Source organism: Panthera tigris, chromosome B2, assembly GCF_018350195.1.
Source record: "Panthera tigris isolate Pti1 chromosome B2, P.tigris_Pti1_mat1.1, whole genome shotgun sequence".
NCBI classification, from domain to species: domain Eukaryota; kingdom Metazoa; phylum Chordata; class Mammalia; order Carnivora; family Felidae; genus Panthera; species Panthera tigris.
The window spans coordinates 34,833,368-34,860,399 of NC_056664.1; the positions used below are offsets into that span (position 1 = coordinate 34,833,368).

At 50.9% G+C, this 27,032-nt stretch overlaps 1 protein-coding gene across 1 annotated transcript; it reads right to left on the reverse strand.

The window, feature by feature from the left end:
* Positions 1-2,200: 2,200 nt before the first annotated feature.
* ETV7 (ETS variant transcription factor 7) lies at positions 2,201-26,749 on the reverse strand. The gene is made up of 8 exons (XM_007085261.3): positions 26,548-26,749; positions 24,862-24,991; positions 11,035-11,199; positions 10,541-10,666; positions 8,199-8,414; positions 5,669-5,811; positions 3,536-3,636; positions 2,201-3,422 (listed from the first exon to the last, which is right to left on the reverse strand). The coding sequence occupies exons 1-8, from the start codon at positions 26,551-26,553 to the stop codon at positions 3,317-3,319; spliced, it is 993 nt and encodes a 330-aa protein (XP_007085323.1). The 5' UTR covers positions 26,554-26,749; the 3' UTR covers positions 2,201-3,316.
* Positions 26,750-27,032: the final 283 nt, after the last annotated feature.

The following is a 27,032-nucleotide window of genomic DNA, read 5'->3' on the forward strand; positions in this document are numbered from 1 at the left end:
CAAGGTCGGACGTTTAACCCACCGAGGCACCCAGGCGCCCCAGAACAACATACTTTTTTTTTTTTTAATGTTTATTTATTTGGGGGGAGGGTGCAAACAGGGGAGGAGTGGAGAGAGGAGGACAGAGGATCTGAAGCAGGCTCTGCACTGACAGGCTGACAGCCGAGAGCCCCATGTGGGGCTGAACTGCGAGATCACAACCTGGGCAGAAGTCAGATGCTCAACTGATGGGCCACCCACATGACTCCAGAACAACATACTTTTTAAACTCTTCCCCCAAATCGTGGAGCTATCCCTGTGGCAGCTGAGTCCAGAAGTCCCAATGAGGGGCCAAGCCAGCACAGAGGAGGGGACCGGACTCCTTCTGAGCCAGGAGCACCTTCACATTTACCACCAGATGCTGGAGAGTTGGGGGTATGAAGACCTTACTCTGGAAACGTACGTGTTTTCTGTTCATGTCTACAAAACTTCAGAGAGAACACTTGGGTAGAAAATGTGGATTAACCTCACGGGGAGGGACCAGAGGAAGAAGCCAAGAAAGGTCGTCGTCACTAGGCTCCTCCGCGAGAGATGATGGGTCACCGGCATCGAGGCGCCCGAAGTGCGGCAGAGTCACCAGGATTGAAGGAAGCGCTAGATGTCGTCACAAACGTACACCGTGTTATATGTCAATCATCCCTCAGTAAAGCCGGGGGGGGGGGGGGGGGGGGTGGGGTGGAATTTCCTTGCGAGGGAAAAAGACTGTTGACAAGAATCCACATAGCAAAGAAGATGGAGAACAATGGAGCCTGTGCTCCTGGGTTAGTGCGGTAAGTGGTTTGACCGGACGGAGACAGAGACTGGTGTCATTTATTTCATTAATGAACCTCTTAACACACTCACTTTTGAAATAAATTGTTTATCGACTGTTGACTTTAATAGTATCTGGCAAAAAAAGAAAAAGAAAAAGACAGACATGGCTGGCTACTTTTTCAAATCATGAGAATATATTTCCTGCTCTGTAAAATCATTTGTGAGGAAGTCCATTCTGACATGTTTCCAGTGACCCATCACTTTTCAAGAATCTGACTGTGTAAAAACTGGATGTAAACCCAGAGCCTCCCCTGACGCCAGGTACACAGCAAGTGCTCCATTAATGCTGGTGGAGGGAAGGGCTGAATGAATCCTTTCATTCCTGTCACCGAGGTGTAGTTTCCAGACTAGCGCCTGGGGAGATGGGGAAAGGGTGGAGATCCCCCTCCCCAGGAATGAGTGGAGAGGCCAGGGCTCCGAGTTCCTCCGGGGTGGTAGACTTCTGCCCAACCCAGGCCCCAGTGGTCCCAACACTGGGTGAGATTCATCACCCCCTGGGTGAAGAAGACACAACCACTGGGATAAGCAGCTGTTAACAACCATTAACAAACACATCAGCAGGCAATTGCCAACGGCTCCCTGGAAGAAGTAACCTATGAGACCCCATTAGGAGTCAGCAGGCTGAGCTGGGCTGTGTGTCCTTGAGCAGGTCAGTCCCCCTCTCTGGCCTCAGTTGCCTTATCAATAAAAGGAGTCTGGACACGCTGACTGTGACAGTCTTTCCCAGCCCAGTTGTGTAGTTCTGGGTTAAAGAGGATGAGAAAAGCTATGGGGCATGGGTTCATCCTGGAACAAAGTCAAGAAAAGAGAACAGTCTGAAGGAAGATGACAGCGGCCAAGGATTTTCCTACTGAACCTTTTGGACAAGGCCACTTGCCCGGCCTCCTCTGGTGTGGAACTGACGAGGGCCCCCGTGGCGGGGGTGGGGGGGGGGGGAACTAAGCCAGGACATAAGCCCCGCTCAAGAGTGGTCACAGTTCTGAGGGCCAAAGTCTGAGAATCCTTATCAGCTTCTGCACAGTGATTCAAAGCCAGTTCAGGCTCAGCCAGAAGGGGGATTTCCTGACCTGCTGGGGGCGAGAGGCAGGAGTCGTTTCCTCCTTCCAAGAAAGAAGATGTGACTATAAGAAGTTCTGTTTTCAGCGAAGTGAAAACACTCCCTTCCCTTTCTCCCCTAAACCTTACTGGAGGGGTCGCAGGGCAGAGGTTCTGACCCCCTTGGGAGGCCCCAGCCAGTCTCGAGGCAGGGGGAAGGGGGGGGGGGTATGGAGCAGAGAGAAGCTGAACCCATAGCACAGAGGCATTTCCCTGCTTTAGAGCAGCTTTGGGTTTGCAGAGTCCTCTTGGCTAACACGGACTCCGTACTCCTTACAGAGCAGGTGCTCACTAAGCATGTCACAGACGCTGTCTTAGGAAGATTTCCTGCAATGCTGAGAGGTCAGGGCAGGACTAGCCTCTGCATTTTGTGGCTGAGAAGCCTGACGCTCCAGAGAAATGAAACAACTTGCCCAAGGTCACACGGCAGGTCCAGGAATGGGAGATAGGAAACCACAGGTGGAGAGGGAGTGGAGATCTTCACTCGGTCACTGTCACAGAGGCACCAAAGTTCCGAAAACTCGGGAAATGGAGGTTGGGCCAAGTGAAATGAACTGTTCAGCAGAGATGCTGAGGGCAGAGAGGTAGGGTCACGGCCTCTGCTTGAGAAGTGCCCAATACATTCAGAGTCACTAAAACCAACCAACCAACCAAGTAATAGCACTGGGTTTTGGAGACACATCCCAGCTCTGCAAACCTCTGCCTCCATTTCCCCATCTTTAAACTTCAGGGGTTTGGAGTGTGAATTGAATGACATAAATTATAGGCAGGACCCTTAGCACAAGGCCTGGCACATAGTAAACACTTGAATGTCAGTTACCATTATTATTATTAAGACTGATGAAACAGTACTCCTTTTTCCCCATGCAGCTTATTATTATTATTGTTATTGTCATTATTACTAAGACTGACGAAACAATACTCCTTTTTCCCAGGCAGGATCAGCCCCCCCGAGGGCAGGTTGTCATGAGCTCATCCCTTTCACAGATGAGGAAACTGAGGTCCAGTAAGGGATCTCCGCTTCCTTCTTCTGTAAGTTGAAGGAATTGGGCTGGATGCTCTCACTCCCAAGCTGGGCAGGCAGCAAGGAGTAGGGCAGAGAGAGGGATCACTCCCTGCACTCCACTGAGCCCCAGGGCTGCCCTACCGAAGAATGATGCCCCCCACCCCACCATGTCCTGAATGTGAGGCTTCCCAGTTCCCAGCCTCCCAGATGCCCAGGCAGCTTTAAGGTCAGAGACAACAGCTGTGATCCCTTGAGTGCAAAACCTGCTGGGGATCCCTGCTGCCCTGGGAGGGAGGAGGAGGCCGCCGTGCGGCCAGGTGCCTTCCGGGGAGACTCGGTTCATACCCAGAATCCACCTGCCCCTCAGGGAGAGACTTGCAGCATCTCCTCGTTGAAATCCAACCTGCCCTGCTCCGGGCTCTCTGGTTGCTCCCTGTCCTGGACGACCTTCCTGGGCGTCTTCAGAAATCTGGAATTTGGGCCCCAGGAGCAAATCAGCCCTTGTCCTAGCCGCAGAGAGTTTCCAGCCCACCCAAGCCCAGCCCTGCTTCCCCTTTTCACCTCGGCCCCTAGGCTATTCACCTGAACAGGAGCTTCTGCCCAGGTTCTTTCTTGATGATGTTCAGCTTATAGTAGTGTCGCAGGGCACGTGACATCTTCTCGTAGGTCATGTTCACCCGGTTCTAGAAGGCAAAGCAGTCCCACGTCACCCTCCGCTCCCTACCTTGCTCCTTCCAGGCCTTGGTTTCCACACCTGGAAAGGAGCAGGTCGAACTGGATGGTTTCTTAAGCCCCTCAGCCCAGGGTTCTGTGAGGGGTTACAAGAGTTCCCTTGAGTTTGGGAGGACAAATACGGGGCTGGGAACCATGGGGCAGGAGTGACTCACACATTGCTTTTAAATAGCCAATGTCACAAGTAGTAACAAATAAGTATATATCTAGTTGGAAATGACGACAGCTAGCTCAGTAAGGGGCATATGGTAGGAGTAGTCCCCCGCCAAGCTGCGTGACTTTAGCCAAGGTATTTCCTTCTTCTCTCTCTGAGGGGTGGGCAGTGCAGAGGAAGGGCAAAGAGGCTGGGTTTTGGGGTCAACATAAAGCAGCTGCGTGACCTCGGGTAAGTTTCTTTACCTCTCTGCATCTGTTTCCCTGGGTATAAAATGAGGATAAGAACATCCATCCCACAGGTTTGTTTGAGGATTAAATTAGCTAATCCATAGAGCACTTAGCACAATGCTTGGCAGGTAGTACACGTTCATGAAATGGAATTACTGCTCTCTGGGCCTCAGTTTCCCTCCCTGTACTATTTGGGGATTGGACCAGGTAAGCACGCCCAAACTTTAGTCCATTGCATCCTTCCAGCCCCCAGACCACTGAGAGGCAACAAGAGGGGAGCACTGAGCCACACTCTCTGTGTTCAGCCCCTGCTCTGCCATCCACTGCCTGCAAACTCTTGGAAAAACTGCTCTGTGCCTCCATTTCCCCTCTGACGCCTACCTCATGATGTCTCCTGGGAATTAAATGAGTTACTATGGGGAAAGCTCTCAGAGCAGCGCCTAGCAATGAAATCCTATGCCATTTTAAGAAATGCTATCTGGGGCGCCTGGGTGGCTCAGTCGGTTAAGCGTCCGACTTCGGCTCAGGTCACGATCTCGCGGTATGTGAGTTTGAGCCCCGCGTTGGGCTCTGTGCTGACTGCTCAGAGCCTGGAGCCTGTTTCAGATTCTGTGTCTCCCTCTCTCTCTGACCCTCCCCCATTCATGCTCTGTCTCTCTTTGTCTCAAAAATAAATAAATGTTAAAAAAAAAAAATTTTTTTTTAAAAAAGAAAGAAATGCTATCTACTGTAGATCACCATTATTGCTAATAGTTTTTTTTTTTTAAGGCTCCTTTTTTAGTTAAATGACTTTATTTATAGACAAGGACACTTGCTTTATATCACCAGTGTCAATCAAGACACTGACATCATAGTTAAAACTTTTCATCTTCTTACTAAAATAAATACGTAATTATTAGAATTTGGAGTCAACCACCTAAAGTCCTCCGGCAGGTGCCCTTTTTAGGTATAGGCGTCCCTCACACTGGGAATGCTGGCCCCAGGGGTTCCCAGCCCTTTCCAGCCCTGACGCCTGATGTTCCCGCAGGGCCTGAGACCTGGATTTCTACCCCAGCTGCCCCCCAGAAACCAGTTTCCTCATCTGGCCCAGCCGCCCCGCAGCAGATGTGGCACCACTCATGGAAACATGCTTTGAAAGTCTCATGGGGCGCCTGGGTGGTTCAGTCGGTTAAGCGTCTGACTTCAGCTCAGGTCACGATCTAGTGGCCTGTGGGTTCAAGCCCCGCATCGGTCTCTGTGCTGACAGCTCAGAGCCGGGAGCCTACTTCGGATTCTGTGTCTCCCTCTCTCTCTGCCCCTCCCCAGCTCACACTCTGTCTCTGTCTCTCTCTCAAAAGCAAATAAACATTAAACAAAATTAAAAAGGTCTCAAGTGCTAAGCAAGTAGAAGGCAAGATCCCTGAACTTCCCCATCCTCAAGAAGTAACTTCCTGTCCCTCAGTCGCTCCTAAAATAAAACCATCCTGACACATCTGGAGCTGCTGGTGAAGCCCCTGTCCATTGAGGACCATCCCTTAGTGCTGATGGGTCCACTCTGACCCCCTACCCTGTCCTCTTCTGGATGTGTGGAGGTCATCCCACCTGGTGGCTGAGGTTTACCTTGTGGTTTCCCCAGAGTCTGGCAAGCCCGTTTGGATCCACAACTCTGAAGATCTTGGCGTTCTTGTCTTCCCACCTGATGTAGGGCTCGTACCTGGTGTCAGAGAGCAGCTGGTACACATAATCCCACAACAGCCGGCAATCTGCAATAGAGCACAGAGGGTAGGGACAGGGCACTCTCCTGGAGCTGTGAGGACAGGCATTCGTAAGGTGCTTTGGGGCTCATAAGGCCATGCAGCAGGATGGTCAAGACGACAATACTACCAGAAACAGCCACTTGTGGGGGCTTATTGCCTCTTTGATTCACCTTAACTCTAGGAAGTGGCTACCTTTATCCCCAGGAAGACATAAAGAATTGGGCTCAGAGAGGGGTTGGACATGTCCCGGGCACGGACCTCCTCAGCGGCAGGCAGACCAAGGAGTCTAACTGTTAAACCCATCCTGTCAAGCACCCTGGTGAGAGGCCTGGGAAAATCAAACGTGCCATCATGGAGAGCAAGCGGCAGAGGGAGCCTGGGAACAAAAGCTTAAGTCCCCCTACCTGGGCCACCTGGCTGGGTCATTTCAGGCAGGTTACCTAACCTCTTCCGAGCCACAGTTTCCTTGTAGGGGATGATATGACAATTAAGTAACATAATATATCCAAAACTCCTTAGCACGGTACCTGGTACAGAGTAAGTGCTCAAAGAATGTTAAGCACTATTCTGTAAGAGATCAAATACTTGTGTTTCAGTGATCCCCAGTTGTTTCTGATCCAGAAGCCAGGCTCCTGCCCACTCTGTGGTGTCTTAGAATAAATGTAGTTACTCTGCCATGGCTAACCAACACACCTTTGGAAAGGCAGCCAGTTTCTCTGTCAGTCTGTCTGGCAGCCTGTTAGTCAACCCTTTGACGATGAATGTAGAACGGAAGTGTGGCTCTAGAGCCAGACCCCCTGGGTTCACGTCCCAGCTCTGCCACTTATTGCTGTGTGATCGATCGTGGGGGAGTCCCTTAACCTCTCTGTGCCTCATTTTCCTTACCTGTAAAATGGGGCTAATAATACCAGCCTCAAAAAGCCAACGTGGGATTAAATACAAGTCTCAGAATCACACGTGGCACATAGTAAGCACCCAACCATTTATAGATAGATAAATAAATAAATAAATAGCCAGGGTGGCTTAGTCAGTTGAATGTTCGACTTTGGCCCGGGTCATGATCTCGAGGTTTGTGAGTTTGAGCCCCACGTCATTTAAAGGAGAGGAATACTCCCCCCCTTTTGCACTGCTGGTGGGAGTGCAAATTGGTGCAGTCACTCTGGAAAACAGTTATGGAGGTTCCTCAAAAAATTGAAAATAGAACTAACCTATGACCCAGCAATAGCACCACCAGGAATTTATCCAAAGGCTACAGGAGTGCTGATGCATAGGGGCACTTGTACCCCAATGTTTATAGCAGCACTTTCGACAATAACCAAATTATGGAAGGAGCCCAAATGTCCATCAGGCGATGAATGGATAAAAAAGATGTTGTGTAGGGGCGCCTGGGTGGCTCGGTCGGTTGGGCTTCCGACTTCGGCTCAGGTCATGATCTTACGGTCCGTGAGTTCGAGCCCCACGTCAGGCTCTGTGCTGACAGCTCGGAGCCTGGAGCCTGTTTCAGATTCTGTGTCTCCCTCTCTCTCTGCTCCTCCCCTGCTCATGCTCTGTCTCTCTCTGTCTCAAAAATAAAATAAAAACATAAAAAAAAAAAGAAGATGTGGTGTATATATACAATGGAGTATTACTCGGCAATCAAAAAGAATGAAATCTCGCCATCTGTAGCAATGTGCGTGGAACTAGACTGTATTATGCTAAGCGAAATAAGTCAGAGAAACATAAATATTATATGATTTCACTCATATATGGAATTTAAGAAACTCAACGGATGAGCATAGGGGAAGGGAAGCAAAAATAAGATAAAAACAGAGAGGGAGGCAAACCGTAAGAGACTCTCAAATTTCGGAGAACAAACTGAGGGTAGCTGGAGGGGTGTTGGGTGGGGGATGGGCTAAATGGGTGATGAGCATTAGGGAGGGCATTTGGGAGGGGCACTAGGTGTTCTCTGTAAGTGATGAATAGCTAAATTCTACTCCTGAAATCATCATGACACTATATGTTAACTAACTTGGATTTAAATTAAGAAGAAAAAAGAAATTTCACTGAATATCTAACCAAAAACTAAAATAAAATATATAGAAAATAAAAAAACAGATTTTTAAAAACAAAAACAAAAAATAAAGGAGCAGAATACTCACCCATGCCAAGCTCACTGTCTGACTAGGACTGGCTGAACTGGAGACAGGGTGGGCTTGGCAATCCTGGGCAGCACTGACTGCTGTGGCTAGATTGTGGCCAGTACACAGGACAGTCACCCCACACTCCAATAGCCCAGCACAGACCCTCTCATCACCCAGCTCAAAACAACCCTCCTCCCTGTCACTCATAACCCTCTGGGACTTGGCCTCAGCACACCTCCCTCCTGGCCAGGGGCACACAAGCCTCCTACTCACCAGCGATCCTGCCATCAATGGGAGCCTCCGGCATCATGGGGGAGGAGCAGGCTCCCTCAGCCCTGCAGCTGAGCTCTGAACAGTGAGATACGTTGAGGGAGTCCTCCCTGCCAAGGGGCCACCTGGCCAGGTGGCTCAAGGAGCTGGCAAACCCCAGGTGTGGTGGCTGCTGCAGGAGACCCGTTCGGGGGGCCAATTGAGGTCGCCCAGTCCCCTCTGCAAGCAGATGAGCACCGTTGATTCTGTGGGCCCAGGGCCTCCCCCAACCCCTCCATGCATGCCTGGGATCCCCGTGGGACAGCACTCCTAATGCTTTTCGTCCGCCCAGTTCCCAGCTGGAAGGTCAGGGAGGCAATGGAGGGCCAGACAGCCCAGTGCTAACCCCAGCTCCCAGCAGGCAAGTGACATAATCTCTCAAACCTGTTCCCTCATCTGTAAAGTTGTTTGCAAAGCCAAGGGGGTGACAGAGCCACATCCAGAATCCAGGTGCCTTGTATCTCAGTCCTATGTCCTCTCCATCCACCCAACAAATATTTACTGAGAACCTTCTGTGAGCCAGGCATTGTTCTAAAATTCTTGGGGACATATCACTGAACTCAAAACAAGCCCCTGCCCTCATGGAGCTTATATTCTAGCAGTGGGGGAGTGGGAGATTGGAAAGGGAGGGAGATGGTTGAAATAAAAAAGAAAATAGAAAGAGTATACAATGGGGCGGGGGGCGGGGGGCAGGAATAAAGCACTCTAAGGCAGATAGGGAATCCCAGGAAAGATAGAGAGCTACGTGATGGTAAGGGAAGGCCTCACTGACGTGTTAACATCTAACAGACATCTGAAGAAAGTAGACGGGTGAGCTATGTGGGTATCAAGAGGAGAGAATGCCAGGCAGAGAGAGCAGCGAATGCAAAGGCCCTGAGGCAGGAGTGTCTCTGGTTTGTTCCATGAACATGGAGGCCAGAGTGGCTGAAGCAGCAAGAGCAAAAGGGAGAGGGGCAGGAGAGGACAGCAGAGGGCAGGAGGTCATTATAAAGACTGTGGCTTTGACTCTGAGTGTGATGGGAGCCATTGGAAGATTTTGAGCAGAGAAGTGACACGATCTGCCTTATGAATCTCTCTGGCTGCTCTATTGCGGATAGATCATAGGAGGTCAAGAGCAGAGCAAGGAGACCAGTGAGGAGGTTCTCCAGAGGTGATAGAGGCTGGGCCGCGGACAGCAGTGGAGGTGTGTGAAATGGTTTGATTCTGGATAGATTTTTTTAAGTTTATTTATTTTTGAGAGAGAGAGAGCAGGGGAGGGGCGGGGGGGGGTGGGTAGTGGGCACAAAGGATCTGAGGAGGGCTCTGCACTGACAGCAGACGGCCCGATGCGGGGCTCAAGCTCACGAACCACGAGACCATGCTCTAAGCCAAAGTTGGACACTCAACCAACTGAGCCACCCAGGCACCCCTGGATAGATTTTGAAGGTCGAGTCAACAGGACTTGTTGACGGTTGGGATTCTGTGATTTGGGCAGGAAAGAGAGAAAACAATCAAAAATGACATCCAACGTTTTGGCCAGAGCAATTGGGAGCATGAAGCTGCGGTTTGCTGAGACAAGGAAGCCCAGGAGAGGAGCAGGGTTGGGGGGAGGGAGGTGGGACAAGAATCAGGTGTTTGCTTTAGGAGCTTTTAGGGTTGAGATGTCCATTAGACATTCCAGGGGAAGTGTGGGGTGCAAACGTCTGGAATTCACAGAGGTCCGGGTATCTGTAGGAATCATCAGTACTAGACGGTATTAAACGCCCAATACTACATGAAATTACCTAAGTCTGAGTGCAGATAGAGGAGAGACCCCCTGAGTCTGGGGCTACCCCAACATTTAGAAGTAGGGGAGAAAATGAGAAGCCAAGAGGCTGAGAAGGAGTGACCGTGGGGTGTTCTGGAAGCCAAGGGAAGAGTCTGAGGGGCAGTCATGAGAGGTGACAGTGAATAAGGACCAACATTGGACGCGGACATCCCCACGTTCAGGTCTCTAGAGTCCCTGACAAGAGCAATTTCCACAGGGAGATCAGGAAGAGAGGAAATGAGAGGCACTGGGCGGGATGTGCTGGGGCACGTTGTTGTATGTATTCAGCACCCAGGACGGTGCCTGGACCAACACTTTGCTAGAGAGGAGAGCAGAGAACTGAGGAGATGGGAGGGGCCAGAGGTGAGGGTTGAGGAGGCAGGGCAGAGGGAAGGTGGGGGGGGGGGGGGTCTCGGCTCACACAGCTGCCTCTTCCATTCCTTTGCCTGGAGGAAGCCCTGCCCTCCCAAAGAGGCCGACTGAGGGGAGGTCCCAGAGCTCCGAGAAGAGCCTCCCTCACCTTCCAGGAGGCAGGGGCAGCGCTGAGGGGGCATCTTCTGCCTGAAGGCCCCTCCGAAAAAGGGCCCACACACCAGGGCTTGCCGCTGGGTCTTGATGTACTGAAGCAGCTCATACAGGACGTCACCTGGGGGTGGGGGCAGGGGGCAGGTCAGTCACCTGCCTCTCAGGGGAGGGCCAGCGTCAGTCACAGCGTCATGCAGACGAGATGAGAGGTGGCAGGATGGAAATGGGTAGGGGAGATGAGAGCCACGGGGAAGGGGAGGGGAAGCGACAGCAGGACAGGACACTGGGGACTCTGCAAACAACAGCCAAACAGCTTCCTGCAGGCCCGCTCTAGCGAGGGGCCCCGGGGAAAACATTTACGGAAAAGGGGACATCTGCCATGCTGGGAGGTGAGCAAGCTCCTCCAACCAGTGCGTCCATCATCCCCCCCTGGGCCTACCTGGGTCTCTGTCAGCACGTTTTAGAGGGAAGCCAGCGAGTTTCCCTGACCTGAACCAGGCGCACGAAGCCGGAAGTCATCCTTGGTGAGGATGCAGAGGGCTCGGCCGTTCATCTCGAAGCCGTGCTCCCCCGTGCGCTGCAGAGAGTACTCCTGCTCGGCCCAACGCAGCCAGTGCAGCACGTCCTCCCTGCTCCAGAGTGCCGGCTGGATGCCTGCAACCACCGTGAGGACAGGGACTGGGAAAGGGCACAGGGTGGGGGCAAGGGCTCTCCCCTCAATAATCGCTCATGCTTGCACTTCAGGAGTGTCACCTCCTCCGAGAAGCCCACCCTGAACGCTACACCTGAGCAGATGCTCTTCTGTCCTGCCCCCCACTTTGTCACCACGTCCTGTTCTTTTCCTTCCTGGCACCTTACTTTCCTTGTCATTACATTTGACGTACATGTTTAGCTTTGTCATTATCTATGCCTTATGTTTGTGTTCAGTTATTTTTATTTTTATTTTTTTTAGTTTCTTTATTTTTGAGAGCGTGCACGAGAGAGCACGAGCAGGGGGAGGGGCAGAGAGAGAGGAGACAGAGAATCCCAAGCAGGCCCTGTGCTGTCGGCACAGAGCCCTATATGGGTCTCGAACTTACAAACGGTGAGATCGTGACCTGAGCTGGAGTCAGGAGTCAGACGCTAAACCGACTGAGCTACCCAAGTGCCCTGTGTTTGCCTATTTTGTTTTTGGTGGCTCCTCCTACCAGCCCAGCCTGCTTTCCAACTATTAACTCAGCAAATGTTTACTAAGGAACTATTATGTGCCAGGCACTGGGCGGGATGTGCTGGGGCACGTTGTTGTGTGTATTCAGCACCCAGGACGGTGCCTGGACCATAGGAAGTGCTCCCTAAACAGGTGTTGACCGATTGCATGTATGATTAAACGGTCCTACAAAGAACGTGTGTTGCCCTTACTGTTTTCCCAATGAGGAAGCTGAGACTCCCAGAGGTTAAGTGACTAGCCTCGGATGACACAGGTAGCACAAGGTACGGCCGGGCCCAGAATCCAGGTCTGTCTGGCTGCCACTCTTCAGCTCTAATGCGCCAGCTCAGGTCTGGGCTTGCTCAGGGAACCGCCCAGCGGACAAGGAAGTCTCCTGCACCCATTTCAGTGTGTGTGTTCTTATCTCTGGAAATACCCAGACAAGCAGTTGCTTTATTTTATTCCTTCCTATGCTTCTACTCTGCCTGGGTCTATTAGGCAACCAATGCCAAATATTTACCCCACTAATCTGGGTTGGGTTTAACAAGGCCACATCATGGCTTTCTGGACCCTTGGGACTCTTGCCTTCCTAGGCCCCTTCCTCCACTAAAAAATATTTAAAATTATATTTTATGACTGCATTGCATACAGATGAGTGTATCGTGATGTATTAAAACGTTTTCTTCTGCCTAAAAGTTCATATTTTTTCTCTTGATTTCATTTTATTTTTTAAATTTTTTTAATGTTTATTTATTTTTGACAGAGAGAGAGACAAAGTACGAGCAGGAGAGGAGTGGCAGAGAGAGAGGGAGACATAGAAACCGAAGCGGGCTCCAGGCTCTGAGCTGTCAGCACACAGCGTGATGTGGGGCTTGAACTCATGAACCATGAGATCATGACCTGAGCCAAAGTTGGAAGCTTAACCGACTAAGCCACCCAGGTGCCCCTCTCTTGATTTTAAAAGAAGTCAGAACATTTTTGTGGGCCCCTAAACGTATTGGAGCCCCCAGCCTTGTGCCCACTGTGATGGCAGCCTGGTGCTGCACTTTGTGTGGTTCTTGTCCTCCCGAGAGCTTTTCAGCCCTGTCAGGACCCTGGCCACGTGACAGTGGAAGGCGCCCAGCTCATCAGGGCTGGTGTGACAGGTAGAAAAACTGAGACGGAGGAGGTAACTGTCCAAAGACTAAACCAACCTGTGACTGCCTTGGTCCCAAATTAGCACAAGAGAGAAAACCAGTTTTCCCGTTTACCAAAAAAGAAAACGTGCATCTGCTTGATCATCGATTCAGCCAATATCTAATGAGCACTGGCCATGTGCCAGGCACTGTGCCACAGCTGGGGACATGGCCCAGGGGGAGGCTGGCAGGAGCGAGGCAACCAACGACTAAGGACAATTCCTGCCCAGCTGCACAGAGGGACGGGGCTCCAGGCTACAAACGCAGAAAGCAGGGCAACACAGCCCGGCTTGGGTGGAAGGAGAGGCTCCCCTTACTTTATTTTGGGACCTGAGAAGGAATAATAAAGAAGAAATATCTGCAATTGAGTAAAAAATTAAGGGGACAAAAAAGAATAGAAGTGGCAACTGACCTTTGCGGTATGTAGTACCATCAAGATCTGACGCTGTTACCTAAGACTGGCAAGGATCATTGGGACAGAAGGAGCCAGGAGATGTGTGTATATTTGCACGCGTGCACACGCGCGCGTGTGGGTGTGTGAAAATTTAATACATGATAGAGATGGGATTTTAATTCAGTGGAAAAGGATAGTGAACTTAAGACAGGGTAAAACCATGACTGGCTTGCCACCTGGTAAAAATATATTTGGATCTTCACCTGTCACCATTTATCAAAAGCAGTTCCAGGTGGATTAAGACCTAATGAATACAACAATAGAAACCTGAATAGAAGTGGAAATAGGGGGTGCCCGGCTGGCTCAGCCAATGGAGCATGTGACTCTTGATCTCAGGGTTGTATGCTCGAGCCCCACATGGGGTGTGAGGTTACTTAAAAATGAAATCTTTTAGGGGCGCCTGGGTGGCTCAGTCGGTTGAGCATCCGACTTCGGCTCAGGTCATGATCTCGTGGTTTGTGGGTTTGAGCCCCTTGTCGGGCTCTCTGCTGACAGCTCGGAGCCTGGAGCCTGCTTCCGATTCTGTGTCTTCCTCTAGCTGCCCCTCCCCTGCTCACACTCTGTCTCTCTGTGTCTCTCTCTCAAAAATGGAAAAACATTAAAATTGTTTCAAGGGGTGCCTGGGTGGCTCAGTCGGTTGAGCGTCCGACTTCGGCTCAGGTCATGATCTCGCGGTCCGTGAGTTCGAGCCCCGCGTCGGGCTCTGTGCTGACAGCTCAGAGCCTGCAGCCTGTTTCAGATTCTGTGTCTCCCTCTCTCTCTGACCCTCCCCCGTTCATGCTCTGTCTCCCTCTGTCTCAAAAATAAATAAACGTTAAAAAAAATTTAAAAAAATTTGTTTCAAATAAAATCTTTTACTTTTTTTAAAAAAGTTTATCTTGGGAGAGAGAATGGGAACAGGGGAGGGGCAGAGAGAGAGGGAGAGAGAAAATTCCAAGCAGGCTCCGCACTGGCAGTTCAGAGCCCAATGTGGGGCTCAAACTCACGAACCCTGAGATCATGACCTGAGCCAAAACCAAGAGTTAGACATTCAACTGAATGAGCCACCCAGGCACCCCTTAAAAATAAAGTCCTTTTGTTTTTATTTAGAAAAAAATGTCTTAATGTTTTATTTATTTTCAAAACAGAGAAAGAGAGAGAGTGAGCAGGGGAGGGGCAGAGAGAGAGAGAGACACAGATCTAAAGCAGGATCCAGGCTCCAAGCTGTCGGTACAGAGCCCAACGTGGGGCTCGAACCCACAAACCCACAAACCGTGAGATCATGATCTGAGCCGAAGTCGGACACTTTACCAACTGAGCCACCCGGGTACCCCTAAAGTCTTTTTTTAAGTGGAAATAGGAAACCCATATGCATTAAACATGGGTAGGTGAGCCCTCAACCACGACGGGAAATTCAGAGGCTATAACAAGTGAAAGATACATTTGATTACGTAAGTTGTGTGTGTGGTAAAAGATACCATAAACGAAATTAAAAGAGGACAGAATAAAGGGAAATATTTACAATGCAGATAACAGATAAAGGGCTAATGTCAGGGTGCCTGGGTGGCTCAGTCAGTTAAGCATCTGACTTCAGCTCAGGTCATGATCTCAAGGTTCACGTGTTTGAGCCCCTCGTCAGGCTCTGTGCTGACAGCTCAGCGCCTGAAGCCTGCCTCAGATTCTGTCTCTCTCTCTCTCTGCCGTTCCCCTGCTCTCACTCTCTCACTCTCCCTCTCTCTCTCAAAAATAAATAAACATTAAAAAAAAAAAGGGCTGGGTCGCCTGGGTGACTCAGTCGGTTAAGCGTCCAACTTCCACCCAGGTCATGATCTCACAGTTCGTGGGTTCAAGCCCGCTTCGGCCTCTGTGCTGTGTGCTGACGGCTCAGAGCCTGGAGCCTGCTTCGGATTCTCTGTGTGTGTGTGTGTGTGTGTGTGTGTGTGTCTGCCCCTCCCCCGCTCATGCTCTGTCTCTCCCCCCCTCTCAAAAATAAACAAACATTTAAATAAATAAATAATTTTTTAAAAGGGCTAATGTCTATCACAGAGGAAGAGCATCTCTACACTGATTTTTTTTTAAGACAAAAAAATCTTACCAGCAATTCACGGTGGAGCAGGATTTCTCAGCCTCAGCACTACTGACACTTTGTACCTGATAATTCCTCCCTGTGGAGGCTGTGCTGAGCTTTGTGGAATGCTTCCCAGCATCCCTGGCCCTCTGCCCACTAGATGTCAGCAGCAAACACACACACACACACACACACACACACACACACACTGCCCAACAAGAGTGACAACCAAAAATGTCTGCGGACATTGCCACATGTCCCCAAGGGAGAGGGGCAAAACCACTGCCAGTTGAGAACTTCTGCAGTAGAACAAATCCACTAATACTCATGTGGCAGGACGTGACACCTCACTGGTCCCCGACAGGCACAATCAGAGAAGAGTGAGATATCATTTGAACGATAGCGCCCACAGCTGGCAGGAATGCAGGAAACACAATGCCTGGCTGATGGAAATAGAAATGAGGAGCCTCCGCGCGAGGTCCGTCCAGTGGCTACAGAAGTGACCGAGACACAAAAGCTGTGTGGTGTGAAAGCTGGAGGCCACCCGACAGTGAGATTCAGGAGTGCCAGGGGCAGGCCTATGAGCCAGCCAGGGCTTCTGGGGCTCTGGGGGCCAAATGGCCATTGCATTTTTTTTTGTGGGATTGCCTATTCCATGATCTTGGAGGCTGTCGACCCGAAAATTCAAAACTATGATCCTGAGTCAGAAGGGTGCATTGTCCCGTGTGTGGCCAGAGGGTTGGGATGGATCCCACACCCCTCTAGCTGTCCTGCCTCCATGGAAACACTAAAACTGCACGAAGGCGGGGACATCGTGAACTTGGCAGACAGTATCAACCACAGGTGTGGTCCTGCTACCAGGTCCAGAGACACGGGCAGGGGACTTCCCATGCTGTCCCCGAGGGACTCTGAGGTCCCACAGTAGCACTTGAAAATGAAGCCTGTCATCACCCTGCAGTGGGATTGGGTTTTTCTTTCACTACCTCTTGCTTACTCCTACCCTCACCTTTCATCCGTTTACTGCCAGCTTCTCAGGTCCAATAAATACAGAAAAGGGACCTTCCTGTTCTTTATGTCTTCAAAGAATCCCCAGGTCAAAAGGCTTTCCAATAGGACTCGAGACCCCAGGGAAGGACCAAGTTCCAAGCTCGGATGAGCCACCCAGCTCTGGGCTAAATCTCCAACCCCAGGATCTGGGTCCCAGCTCGGCCCCTTGCTAGCCAAGTCACCTACAAGCTGCTCAGACTCTCTTAGCCTCAATTTCCCCCTCTGTGAAATGAGATAAAACACTGCCTCACTGGGCTACTGTGCTGTTTGAGGGGCAGGGTGGCGTAGGGGTTAGGAGCCCAGGCTACATCTGTACAATCCAGCAACTCACCCCTGAGTGAAGACCTAAGAGCCGTGGTGGGAACACACCCTCCGGAAGACATGTATGCGAATGTCCGGTGGCTCTATTCATAGTAGAAAAGAACTGGAAACATCAGGCAGAGAACGGACAATCAAATTGTGATGTTTGCGGACAATGGAGTGCCGCTCGACCATAAAACAGAGTACAAGGGGCTGCTTCATGTGACACGTGGATTAAAGCTCACAGATACTACGGTGAAGGAAAGAAGCCAGATGTAAAAACACAATCAAGAATAGACGCTAGTCTAGGGAGAGAAGACAGAATAGTGGTCGCCCTTTGGAGGGGAGCGGCCTGGGGAGAGGTGCAAGGCACCTTCCTGGGGCGCTGGAAATGCTCTAGTTCCTGATCTCAGTGGTGGCTGCTCAAGTGTATACATGCATAAGCATTTGTACACTCAAGATTTGTACACATGACTGTATGTAAAGTATGCCTAAAAAAAAAAAAAAAGGAAAAGGAAAAATATGCAACAATAAGTATCGAAGCTGGCTAAATGACCGTGTTTCCATTTCTTCATCTGCAAATCAAGGGTGACAAATACAGTACTAGCGACGTGGGGCTGTCACAGGATTCTATGAGATAATCAATTTGAAGACCAGGGCCTGGCAGGTCGTATGCACTTTCCAAGATGAGCGGAGCTCTTGCTGTTAGCTGGGGTGACACGGGTAAAGTGCTTGGCACAGGGCCCAGCACACCTCAGAGCTCAGCAATTGCTGGCGAGTGTGATCTAAGGTGTCTACTGCCCCCCGCTCCAAGACGTCTTCCTGACCTGGTTACTGGGATGAGCCCAATTGAGTCTCCCCTTACTGGTACAACCACACCCAGGGGCTTCACCCCAGAGCAGCCCATGCTTCTCCCTCTCTTGGCTGTGACCCACCGTATTTTCAGTGTGGGTCACACCAACCATCTTTGCCTCTCAAGACTCCAGCCTGATTATCACTTTCCTCTCCCGGCCCCAGCCACTTGCTCCCTGGGGATTTCCAGCTTGGCTAGTTCTAAGCTTCTGGGACAGATCTGGACAGAGACCCTAGAAGGGGAAGCCGGAGGGGCTGTGTATCCAAGACACCACTGGGGGGTTTGAGTATCTCCCTAAAGAGTTAGCACTGTCTCCCACGCACACCCAGAACAGGGTAGGACTTGAAGGCCCCCCTCCCCATCCTGGGCTGCATCTCCCTCCACTGCCCTTATCACTGAGCTTCCAGCTTCCTTATGTAGTCACTGCAGCCCCCGCTAGGATGTCAGCTCCTTGACCACAGACTTTGCCAGTCTCAGTCACTGCTCTCTCCAGCACCTACAGCAATGCCCGGGACATAGTAGATGCTCAATAATATAAATGGCCTACATGAGTGTGCTGAAAGACTTCCAGGCATCCTGATCTACCCCTCTCTGGCCCCCCAGTCCCACCCCAACCAGGTCTCTCTTCCCACAACACCCCTTTCACTCTTTTGCTCAAGAAACTGACATGGCGGAGCAGCTGGGTGACTCAGTCAGTTAAGCGTCTGACTCTTGATTTTGGCTCAGGTCATGATCTCACAGTTTGTGAGTTCGAGCCCCGCATTTGGTTCTGCACTAATAGTGTGGAGCCTGCTTGGGATTCTCTCTCTCTCCCTCTCTCTCTGTTCCTCCCCCACTTGTGCTTTCTCTCTCTTTTTTAAATTAACTTAAAAAAAGGAAGGAAGGAAGGAAGGAAGGAAGGAAGGAAGGAAGGAAGGAAGGAAAAGAAAGAAAGAAAGAAAGAAAGAAAGAAAGAAAGAGAAAGAAAAAAGGAAAGAAAAGAAGAGGAAAGGAAAGGAAAGAAAAGAAAACAAAAGAGAAGAAAAGAAAAGAAAAAAAAAGAAACTGACATGGCTCTCAACTCTCCACCCCAGCAAGTCAACACTCCTCTGTCCTTGTTTCAAGAGCCGCCTCAAGCTGCCCCTCCCCCCCGATCAAAGCTATTTCCCAGGTACTCTCCTCACCACACCCCCACAGTCTGCTAGACAGAGTGACTTCCAGAACAACAGAGCTGGGCCTACCTTTAACAATCAAATCAGAACTAACAGTTGGCTTCTACCTCCCTGGCAGGGTTCCAGGAGGAACGTGGGAGACGGTAAAGTGCTTGGCCAGTCCTCTAAACATGGGAGCTGTCATCATCCCACATCGGAGGCTTTTGCTCAGCGTAAGTGACAGCCGCAGGTTTGGAGGTATGTGGGTTTGAATCCCAGCCCCACCAGTTTCCTGGGGGGTGACTATGGAGAGGGTAATTCTCCCGATTCCAAGCCCAGTGTTCACATCTGTAAGGTAGGAATAATAAAAGAAGCCACTCTCCCGTCCTATTTAAGTGTATTCAATCAGTGCGTATGATATGCCCGCCACAATGCCTGGTCCAGAGTAAATACTCAGCAAATAGTATTCATTACGATTAACAGCATCCTCATTGGTGGAGCCCGCCTGGAAATAGAGGGACTAGCTGGTTTCTCTGCCACAATGACTGCAGTTTAGCAATCGCCATTTTCCGTGGTTTACTGAGTGTCACTGTCTGTCCAGAGTCCCCTCAAATCCATCACCCTATTGTCTATCCTAGTCGTCCTGGCTGATATTGCTTTTCTTGGTAACCACATTCAGTTTTATGGTCACCAGGCCGTGGGGCAGGGCCCGCGCATACGGTTGTGTGGTGTCCTACACCAAGGCACCGCTAGAGAGAAGGAATGGGAGGGTATGGGAGAAGCCAACCCACGCCCTGGCTGGGTTTGGCTTGGCTTCTTCCCAGAGGAGGGGTCTTTTCAGTCTGCACAGAGATGCACATGGTCTAGCCCAGGCCCTGACTTTAGGGAGCAGGAGGCTCTGTCCCGAAACTGCTGGCTTTGGGAATCTCCCATCTGTTTGTTGTTTGCCATATTCCCTTTCACTGGCAGGTGACAACATCACTGTCAATATTCAAAGCTTCCCAAACACCCACTTCTAGTCTCCAACCTCCCCACTCCACCCCACCCCACCTCTCCCTTGGCTCCTGCTTCCACCTAACTTACTGCTTCTCTTGCCTTGATCTAGGGCAGTTCCTCAGACCATTCTAATTGCAACCCACATTAAAAAAAAAAAATGCATTTTACATCATGACCCACACAAGCATGTACTTATAACGAGCCAAAACAAAGTATTCACGAGATCACAGCTACCTTTACCATTTATGATGTACTGTGAAATGTTCTATTTCATTAAAAAAAATTTTTTTTAATTTTTAAAATTTATTTTTGAGAGAGAGAGCATGAGTAGGGGAGGGGCAGAGAGATAGGGGGACAAAGGATCTGAAGCAGGCTCTTCGCTGACAGGGGCAAACCCGATACGGGGCTCGAACCCACGAACCGTGAGATCATGACCTGAGCCGAAGTCGGACACTCAACCGACTGAGCCACCCAGGCGCCCTGTTTTATTTCATTTTTTAAAAAATACTTATTTTGACCCACTAAACTGATTTCACTCCTTAGTCCTGGCCAAATGCTTTGTTTTTTGTTTTAAGAAGATAGAAGTTTACTGAATACACCGCAACGAAGGGGCAGGCAGGACAGCAGAGGAGGGGCTGTCTGCCCTGACCAAACACTTGGGAAAGCACTGTTAGGACACAGCTGTATAAAATGTGGCCCTTGAATGTATTTCCGGGAGCAGTGGTGTCACCCAAGAGTTTACTAGAGGTATAGCTTACTAGAGGCTCACCCCAAACCTACCGAATCAGAATCTGCATTTCTATAACGCTCCCAGGAGACTCGCGTGCACACGAAAATTCGAGATGCTCCGGTCTAGGATGGCTGGAAGCCACTCTGCTAGACTTGACTGTTGGGGCGCCTGGGTGGCTCTGCAAGTTGAGCATCCCACTCTTGATCTCAACCCAGGTCATGACCCCATGGCCATGGGTTGGAGCCCTGTGTCAGGCTCCATGCTGACAGTGCGGAGCCTGCTTGGGATTCTCTCCCCCTCTCTCTGCCCCTCCCCCACTGGCACTCTCTGTCTCTCTCAAAATAAATAAATTAATTAAAAAAAAAAAAAAGAATTGTACACATTAACATAAGTGCCTGGGGACTCTCTATAAGTGAAGGATATGAACTTGAGCAGCAGCATGAACACCTGTCGGAATACCCCAAGGGGCCTTCTCCCGTGTTGTACGCTGCGAGGGCGTTGCAGAAACGTGTCCTCCCTCTGCCCACGACGTCTGAAAATCAGACGTGGCGCTCTATGGTCTCTGCCCGTGGCTTGTTCACAACTAGGAGCTTTGAAAGTCAATTTCTAAACGCAGAGATCTCAATTCTTCTGCAGCCAACCGTGGGAAGTTCACAGAGCTTTTTTTTTTTTTTTTTTTTTCCCAGAGAATCAGCTCCAGGAAAATGTGGCAGCTCAGGACCAGGAACTAAGAGTCTGAGGCATGAGGCCCCATCTGGCCGCTAGCTGCACAGAGTCTCAGTTTCTCTGTCCTCAAACGCGGCTGTGCTGGTGACCATCTCTAAACTGCCTCCTCAAAATCCCCTGAGCTGTCCCTAGAGGCTGCATCACCGCCCCCAAGACCCACTCCCCGGGACCTCAGCCCGGGTTCCCGTAAGTGGTCCCAGGGCCTGTATTGCCTTCACGGCTCCCGACTCACCCCTGACCTTGGGGAGACCCTCATGGATGCAGCCTGGGGGAGGGAAGGTATGAATCCCCTTTCACTCTCCACTTGCGCAGAGGGAAGCCTCATTGTGAGTCTCCTTTTGTGCGTGCAGAGCCTGGGGGATCCAGCCCCTCCGTCTCAGCCCCCTTCCTGTCACTAGACAGGACAGTCACCCCCAGAGTGGACTCTGCCCTGCTCTACCGCACATCTTTGTCGGGCAAATAAACACGGAAACGTAAGCTCTGCAGGGAACTTGTGTGTGCCACTTGGCACCCACTCACAAAGCTAAGCAAGATTTGTTTTGTTCGTTCACCCTCCTGCTGAGGCAAATCACCCTGCTGATAAGAGGAGCTGGAGGTGGAGGAGGGAAGGGGGGTGGGTGACGGGAGATAAATACTCAGAGAGACGCCCAGCGAGGGAAACTCAATTTCCAGAAACGTAAGAAAGGGGCATGACATCACCACAGCCGTCTGAAAGGTCAACCCCTCACTGGGGGGTCAGCAGTTCGCTCATCTGCTCAGCTGTTGACAGGAAAATGAGTCATTTAGCGCTCCCATCTTGGAAGACTGCTAGATATTTACCAAAGGCCAGGACTTGTTGCCTGAATACTTTCAGAAGTAAATATGAGTCATGAAATCTAAGAAGTACAGAGGACGCTGCTGGTGCCCTGCCCACAGCCCTTGGCTCTCACCTCTACTCTCTGATGGCCGCCAGATGTCGAATGTGAGCACCTGACTCTGTGCCTGACTTTGCCAGCGCAAAGGGCAACTTGGAAAGGGAAGGTGGGGATGAAGCCGAGCCAAGCCAGCTGGGTTTGCTAGCTCCTTCCCAAAAGGGGGTCTTTTCAGTTTGCAGTGGAGTCAGTGGAAGCAGCCTCACCCCATCACGGATGGAAGGCAGGTGAATGAAAACCCAGCTTCCTTACCCCCGGGCTGGGATAGCTCAGGGTGTGCTCTCACTGTCCCCCACAGGTCCCCACTGGTAGTGAGCCCCAGTTGCCCACCGTGCTGCAATTTACATTTAAATTGGATTTCAGGAGCACCTGGATGGCTCAGCCGGTTAAGCGTCCGACTTCGGCTCGGGTCATGATCTCACAGTTCACGAGTTCGAGGCCCTCATCAGGCTCTGTGCTGACAGCTCAGAGCCTCCTTCAGATCCTCTGTCCCCCTCTCTCTGCCCCTCCCCAACTCGCACGCACACACACTCTTATTCTCTCTCAAAAATAAATAAACATCAAATAAAAAATAAATAAATTGGATTTCCTTCGCTCCTCTGTGGGGAAGTACTTCAGGGCCTGTTTCTGGAGAAATGTAGCCAAAGGCAGTAGGACTAGTACCCCAGGAGTTCTAAATCGGCACCCTGAGTTGAGTAACCAGGGAACAGGCTGGCTGAAGAGAAGAGGAAATTCTTGTCACTAGAAACGTGCAGGAACACCTGGTGACCGTCTCAGAGCGGCCCCACCGAAAGGGGCTTCAAAAAATTAAAAGTCTGGTGTAGTCGTATTTGCCAAGGTGATGACTACATTTTCTAAAGCCCCACTCCTCTTATATCCTCTTACCCAGTAACTCTGAGCTAGGCACCCAAAAGAGGGAGGTAACTGAAGGTTACTTGACTTTGGGCAGAACACAACTTTCTGGCCCCCAATTTCCTTATTTGGAATGCAAATGAATTACCTGAGGGACCTCAGGTCTCTACAGTGTTGATCTTCTAGGACTTGGTGTGCCAGTTAGGAGAGTGGACTTTGAATATGGGGAGGTAACGGGGGATAATAGAGGGCCTCGTGGGACCTGCAGATAAGCCCCCCCAACCACCACTGAGGCTTGGTGTCCTCAGCTGCCATGAGATGTCATCAAAGGTCCTTCTTCACAGCAACACTCAGGGTCTTCAGCTCTGTCCCCAAAGTCCCATTTTTCCTCATCACCACGGTTTGGGTTGTGAACAGAACCCAAATCCTACCCTCTATGTAACTGTTGCCAAACATCTCCTTGGAACAGCCCTGAGCTCCAAGCTACCTACCGGTCAGGGCTTGCGCTCGGACAAGACGAAACAAGAGAGGTTCCTCACAGAGCCCCTTGCCCCTGTCCCCACATCACACTCCCTCTTTCCTCCACTGCTGCTCTGAGGCGTGAGGGCACCCATGTTCTGTGGTTCTCTCGTATCCATGAGTCCCCGTCTTCCCACAGGCTGCATTCCTCGCTAAGAGAATGCCACACTGTTTCCAGCAAAGGCAGCCAGGTCCCCCCAAGGCCTGTGAAGTCATGCCCGCTGCTCAGTCCTGTCAGCAGCTCAAAAAGTAGGTCGTGGCCAGGAAATCAGAAGGGTATGAAATCAGTTAAGCAGTGTTCCAGCCCCTGGATGAGCCGAGCAAGAAGTGGCCTGGATGCTTCACAATCCCAGTCAGATGTACCCGCCCACAGCCACCCCAAGAACCGCCTCCCCCCACCCCAGATTAAGACCTCCCACTGGCAGTCAGCTTGCTGCCTATCTTATGATTCCCTTGGCTTAGGAAGTACATTTAAAAATCTCTTAGAGGATTATCAGCAGGACCAAGGGTTGGCCTTAGCATGGAGAGCCCATGTGCTCTGGAGCATGTCACTTAGCTTTTCCACCCCTCAGCTCTGGCAACTGAAACAATCTACAGCCTGTTCTATGGTTAGGAGTTTCCTCGGGAAAATGAAATAAAAGGATATGGCCAATATGTCTCCCATGGCTCTCCTTGGGTGGGTTTGATTGTTTTACATATTCTTCTGCTTCCCTGTCATTTCCCAATTTTTGACAATAAGCATATGCTACTTTAGGAATAATAAAAATGAAGCATAATTATTTAAAAGAGAGTTCTACATACATACAACTATGGTTCACTGTTTCACCTCATCTGGCTTCCTCATTGGCAACATCCCCAATCCTTTGTCTATAGGCTGGAAGAGATCCCATAGCTCATTTGATCCCAACCCTCATCTTACTAATGAGGAGACTTCTCGTCTTCACCCTTGACCATGGCAGCTGCCTCCCCGCAGTGAAAATTCACATTGACCTCCTCTGACTTCCTCACCAAGGAAAAGTTACAGAAAACCCAGCAGAGAAATAGCAAATGGAGGGAAGGTAGTCTCTTGGGTAAGAAGTCCATGTGTCACATTTATGTCCTTTAAAAACATCAGCCTCTGGGGCTCCTGGGTGGCTCAACTGGTTAAGCATCTGACTTTGGCTCAGCTCAGGATCTCACAGCTTATGGGTTCAAGCCCCACGTCAGGCTCTGTGCTGAAAGCTCAGAGCCTGGAGCCTGCTTTAGATTCTCTCTCCCTCTCTCTCTCTCTCTCTCTGCCCCTCCCTGGCTTGCATCCTGTCTCTCTGTCTCTCAAAAATGAATAAACATTTAAAATTTTTTTTCAATAAAAAACATAAAAACATCAGCCTTTCTCCTCCCCTCTACTCACGGAGTCTTCCTGGCAGCTTGCAGATTCCCCCTTCACCCAGCAAGTCCATTCCAGCTTCCAATTTGGCCTGGGTGCCTGGGGGTGGTGTGGCTGCCTCGGGGCTCACAGAAAAACTGGCCAATTCTCCCTCCTAGAAAGTAGAAAAGCCGGGGCAGTCAAAGAAGAGCCTTCTTGGTGAAGGCTCAGCCATCCTTACATGTATTAAGATTTTTTTTTTTCCAGTGGAAAGAGCAACCATCTCTGCATCTGCCTTAAAGGTAGGAACCATGTATGTCTTCAGCTTGGTACCTTCGACATCTTGTACGCAGTGGACGCTTGATCAATTTCACCTTTCTGATGCAAGTTTTTCACGAATGTGCCTAACCCCACCAGAAGCCTCCCCTGCCAAGATCTGATAGTACGCTGAAAATCTAAGAGCCTAGGGATGCTCTCTGGGACCTTGGTGAGAGGACACAGGGGACCTGAGGGGCCAGGATAAAAAGATCTGAAGTCAGAAATAAACAAGCAACCAAGTAAATGCTGTTTTCAAGAGAAAAAAGGAAGGATAAATTTCTAAATCCCAAGGTCCCACCAAGGGAAGCCTGTATCTTTACAATTTTACAACCAGCTTCGCCCCAGAGGTATTCGGTTCATCCGTTAGGATGAGGGCATGACAAAAGTGACAGGATTTTGTAGAAACAGGAGGATCCTTGGGACTTATGCCCAGTCACAGGTGCCACCCTGTGAAAAGCAAAAGTGAAACCAGTCCCAGCAAGTCATTTTCCCGATCTAGGATCTTTAAGAGCATTACCTTCATCTCTTGGTGTCTGAGGAGGGCAACCTGCAGTGAAAGACTGGGGATTTGGAGCCACACAGCAAACTCCAGAAGCCTGCAGAGGAGGATTTGGCAACTTTTGGGGTAGCTCTCAGGGCATTTCTGGCTGGGACCCAGCCCCCCCTGCTCCCATGGGTGCTGTTTCCCAGGTAATCCAGCCTCCAAGGTTGCCACTGGGAGGGAGGGCTTGCCAGGCTGGAGAAGGGTCTAGGGTCGAGGGCCTGATACTCACGGGAAGCCCCTCGTGGACTCTTCAACCCTCTTCCAAGCATTCTAATACCAGCCAATTCCGGGGTTTTAACTGCCTGGGAAATGCCAGCCAGGTTGCTGCTGAGAGGGGTCTGGGCCTCAGCAGGAAGGCCAGGGGAAAGGTCTGATAAAATATGGATATGTATCTGAAACTTGATCATGGAGAGAGGAGGTGGAGAAAGGCCTTGGAGGTGGGAAGAGGGAGTCCAGCTCTGGGGCGGTTCTGAGGCTGCTGGGGAAATACGGTAAAGGCAGAGGGACTGCTAAGGAGTGAGGGGGGTGGGGGGAGGCCTCCGCGGTCGCGTTTGCCAGCTGTGAGGGTCTGGTTTGTGCAGGAACCTCCTGGGACATCACAACTGGTTGATGGAGGGGTGAGGAGGAGGTGTGGAGGAGCAGTATATAACACAGAAGGGCTGGAGGTGAGTTAGGAGGAGAGAGGGCCGGCGAGAGAGGGATGGAGGGTGAAGTTTGGTTATGTGTTGGAAAGCGAGATTCCAGCCAGGAAAAAGTTCTGATAAAATGAGTATGGAACTTGATTGAGGTAATGGAGAAGGGATGGGGGGCAGGAGGCTCAGTTCGCGCACTGCGCACTGCGGACTTCAGCCCAGCCGCTGGGCTCTTACCTGCATCACAGGTGGAGAGGTGAGGGAGCCACCGGCTGTCCGTCGTGAGCGCTCCGCCGGCTGCGGCTGCTGGGCCTCCTTCCCCCAACCCCTAACTCGGCTCCCAAAACTGGAAGGTGGCCTAGGAGGAAATCTCTTTCGAGAAGAGAAGCGCCGGGTGGCCTCGGGTTCCCGGGGCGAGCAGGCTCACAAGGGCGCTCCGGTAATCTCTATCCTTCCGGGAAACGAAAACGAAAGAGCGGGATCCGGCTTCCACTCCCGCCCCGGCGGGCTCCGGGGAGGCAGGGGCCGGCCCTTGCGGGAGCAGAGCCGCGGGCGCTGTCTGCTCGCCAGCCCGGAGGCGTCGGTCCTGCCGGCGTGCCCCCGCCAGTGGACCGACCCTCCTCCGGCCAGCCTGGCCCTGGTTCCCAGGGGCATGGAGGTGAGATGCTGCGGGATCTGGGGAGCCGAAGGAACCCCTGGTATTGGGCTCAGGACAGCAACAG

Bases quoted from the DNA above. Each gene is read 5' to 3' on its own strand.
- ETV7 (XM_007085261.3), bottom strand. The intron at 11,200-24,861 runs GTGAGTAGAGGG...CGGTGGTTGCAG, and splicing joins CAAGCTGCCAGGAAGACTCC to GCATCCAGCCGGCACTCTGG. The intron at 10,667-11,034 runs GTCAGGGAAACT...CCCCACCCCCAG, and splicing joins GCTTCGTGCGCCTGGTTCAG to GTGACGTCCTGTATGAGCTG.